Source organism: Gavialis gangeticus, unplaced genomic scaffold (genome assembly GCF_001723915.1).
Source record: "Gavialis gangeticus isolate Ggan-Ray unplaced genomic scaffold, GavGan_comp1, whole genome shotgun sequence".
NCBI classification, from domain to species: Eukaryota; Metazoa; Chordata; order Crocodylia; family Gavialidae; genus Gavialis; species Gavialis gangeticus.
The window spans coordinates 8,722,757-8,726,192 of record NW_017729012.1 but is presented as its reverse complement, the minus strand read 5'-3'; the positions used below and the strand labels follow the sequence as shown (position 1 = coordinate 8,726,192).

The 3,436-nt window shown below is 56.8% G+C and overlaps 1 protein-coding gene across 1 annotated transcript in view; it reads left to right on the top strand.

Moving 5' to 3' along the window:
- Window position 1: 1 nt before the first annotated feature.
- The window catches only part of RFLNB (refilin B), a 6,710-nt gene continuing 3,275 nt past the window's right edge, over window positions 2-3,436 (top strand). Inside the window, exon 1 of the mRNA XM_019510954.1 lies at window positions 2-112. Coding sequence (XP_019366499.1) covers window positions 2-112 — 111 coding nt within the window. The remainder of the gene's footprint in view (window positions 113-3,436) is intronic.

Here is a 3,436-nt window from a genome sequence, read left to right as displayed (position 1 = left end):
CATGCATGATGTGCTCACCAACAAGGCTGCGCACATGTCTCCCAACTGGCTGCAAGGAGAGCTGCTGAACTCGACTTTGCTCAGCGTTACACAAACTGGGACTGCTCAAGAAGTAGGTTGGAGCTGGGAGATGCCTCCTTCTCCAGCTTACTGCAGCAGAATAGAAACCCCAGGGTGCTGGTGGGGGTGCTGCCTGAACTCCAGAGGCTGAGAGGAGGCGGCTGCGGGCAGGAGGATCCTGACGAGATCTAGCAGCAGCATCCCAGCTCTGGGATGGTGCGGACTCCTGGAGCAGAAGAGGAGCCCCACGCACCGCGAGAGGAGGGGCCTGGACAGGACCTGGCCAGCCCAGGCGCACCCAGTGGTGAGTGCCCGGCGGGGGCTAGCGCGGGTCTGGCTCAGTGTACATCAGAGCAAGGAGCCCAGGGGCTTTCGGACACTGCCAAGCCCAGACACGTGCAGTGCACTGTGCTGTGGGCGCCCTGGGAACTGGAAGGCTCAGCCCTTCAGGGGAGACTTGGTGATGGCACTGCTGACCGGATGAGGCAGAGCCTGGTAGGAGACTCACAACCATGGCCCAGACGTGGCCGCCTCCTACCACACGCTGGAGGCCAAGCACGCGTGCACCACTTAGCTTAACCTGCTGGCCTTCCTGCCCAGCCTGGGGCCTGGGCGAGTGTCCCTAAAACCAGCACTGGTCACTGCTAAGAGGGGTGTCCAACCCAGCAGCTGGCTGTACGGGCTGTGCCGTTCTTGAGGCCTGCAGCCAGGAGCAAGGCCTAAGCCCAGCCCCAGCAGACTTGGGTCCATGGGCTCAGTGTTGGGATCCCCTCCCTGCTGCCTCATGTGTGCCCCCAAATAGGGTTTGGGGGAAAGAGGGGCTCCGCCAGAGCGGACAGAGCATCTGTTACTTCTCGCTGACCCTGAGGTCTCTGCAGTGGAACGGCTAGCCGTTCTCGTGAACTAATTTGGGCTGTTGCCATGTGCCTGGTTAAACGGGTGCCCTGTGAATTGTGCGGGGGTGGTAATCGGACTAGGCTTCGTGTTTGATTGACATGGTTTCCAGAAGAAAAGCCAGGGGAGTCTGCCCTGCTCCGTGTCCTGAAATTGCTCCTGGTGCTTTCAGTTCCTGCCTAACGAGCGATGTACAGAGAGGAGCAGGCCAGCAGGTTCCTGTCTCCTCTCAGGTTAGCTCTTCACGGGGGCATTGGCCTTTAACCAGCTCTACTGCATTTATTCTAGTTCGATGTGAAATGAATCAGTCCTCTCTGCAGTTCCAGCCAGCTGTAAGCGGAGACTCGACTTCTGGCTGGTGGAAATTGACCTTTTTCCGCCCTCCCAACCCAGCAAATTTCACTAACTAAATTATCGGCAGAAATTCTCCTGATCCCAGGACCTCAGCAGCAGCTCTGAAATAATAATTGCATTAGTCTGGAAACTGCTCCAGGAGCCTTTTAGGTCTTCTGATTTCAGCAGGAGCTTTTTCCAGAAGGTATCAAAGTTAAAGGTGATCAGCTTTTCTGTTGTTCAGAAACCATAATCTCCTTTGGGCAGATTTTAAGCAACAGTGAAACACCTGCCTGGGGCTTGCTTTTGTATTTTGTTTTGCCCAAACCATGAGGGTTTCCATCAGGGTTTTAATGTCCTTTCTTTTTTTTCATGCACATTTTTTGCTGTGAAGACAAACAACCTAGCAGTAGTTCTTCAAAGGAATGTAAATTCCTCAAGGAAGTATCCGGAGTTCCCAGCCGAGCATAGCTGCAAACCACAGACGCCTATGGCTGAAAGCTTGGTTCTGCTTTTAATTTGGGGGTAGCAGAGAAATTCTTTGTCAGGGCTTGGGTTCACTTGTGCTGGACCCATCAGGCCAGACTGTGTCTTACTGTACAGCAAAGCGTTTGCTTTGGCTGCCAGCAAAGGTTGTCTTTCCCCGTTGAATCTGATGATGCGGCGTGATTATTTAATGAGAATTTTCCTTCAACTGTTCTAGTAGCCTCCCTAGCAATACAGGAGTGGGAGCCCGTTCCCTCTGCGGCCTTGTTCTCCTCCACCCCCTTCATCTCTGCCTCGGTTGCAGCAGCCACTCAAAAATGCAATTAGATGGGCAGAGTGCTGGCAATGTGGGGCCGGTTCTTCCAGGGAAGGTTTTCTGTGACATCTGTGCACTGGGTTAATGACGGCAGCTCAGTTCAAGCAGTTAAGCTTCGAGCTGTGGGCGCCGCACTTCAGGAGGGGTGTGGACAGCATGGAGAGGGTCCAGAGGAGGGCCACTCGCATGGTCAGGGGGCAGCAGGGCAGGCCCTACGAGGAGAGGCTGCGGGACCTGAGCCTGTTCAGCCTCCACAAGAGAAGGCCAAGGGGGGATCTGGTGGCCATCTACAAACTGGCCAAGGGGGAGCACGAGGGAACGGGAGGATCCCTGTTCCCCTGAGCACTACCAGAGATAACAAGGAACAACGGCCATAAGTTGGCTGAGAGTAGATTCAGGCTAGACAGCAGGAGGTGCTGCTTCACAGTCAGGGTGGCTAGGATCTGGAACCAACTTCCAAGCGAAGCGAAGCGACCCAAAAATCCAAAGATTGCTGAAAGGAAAGAGAAATTGTACCCAGTCGTCTCCTTACGCGCCCTGCGAAGACATGAAGCTGCAGCAGGCCACAGCACGCTGCTCCAGCAAGGACGGCTCCATCTCCTTTAGGGCTGCGCCGTTTCCAGCAGCACCGCTGAGATTTTCTACAAGGTGAATGTAAACTGCTTAAAGCTGGGGGTTGAGTTTGGAGCATCGGGCCACCTCTGCAGAACAGCACGCACGTGCACCCCCACTCTCAGCAAGGCTAAGGCGTCTGCTTTACGATGCCTTTGTGGGTTGAAAAAAATGTGGCAACTCCTAAGATAAATAAGACCTCTGCAGCTGAACTTCACACTTGCAGGCGGTGTCAGGCAATAGACTGCTCCCCTGGTGTCACGGGCCCTGTGATATACGGCAGCTTGGTGTTTGCCTTCGGAGCTAAGCCCATTCCCAAGGTGATAACAGCAGGGGAGGGCGGGAGTTGCTCCCCAGTGATTCAGCGCCCGTCCCGTCGGTGCGTGCAGACGTGCAGTCGTGGGAAGTGCGGCGGGGGTGAAGGTGGCCGCGAAAGGGGGGCTGCAGAGGTGACCCACGTTGGAGATGGTTTCACATGTGGGTGGCAGGAGTGGCTGGGCTGCTAAAGGCTGTGGCAAGGGGTGGGGGTGCCTGCCCTGGCAGGCCCGTGCTGCACATCCATTCCTTTCCGGCAGAGAGACCGCCCCGGGCCCCCCAGCCGCGCCAAGCGAGCAAGGAGCCGGGTCGCAGCGGCCGCTGCTGAGGCCGGGCCGGCTCTGGCCCGCTGGCGGGTTAGGCTCGAGCAGCCCCGGGCCTCTAGTGCCCCGGCCCTGCCCGACGAGAGGCGCCGGAGCG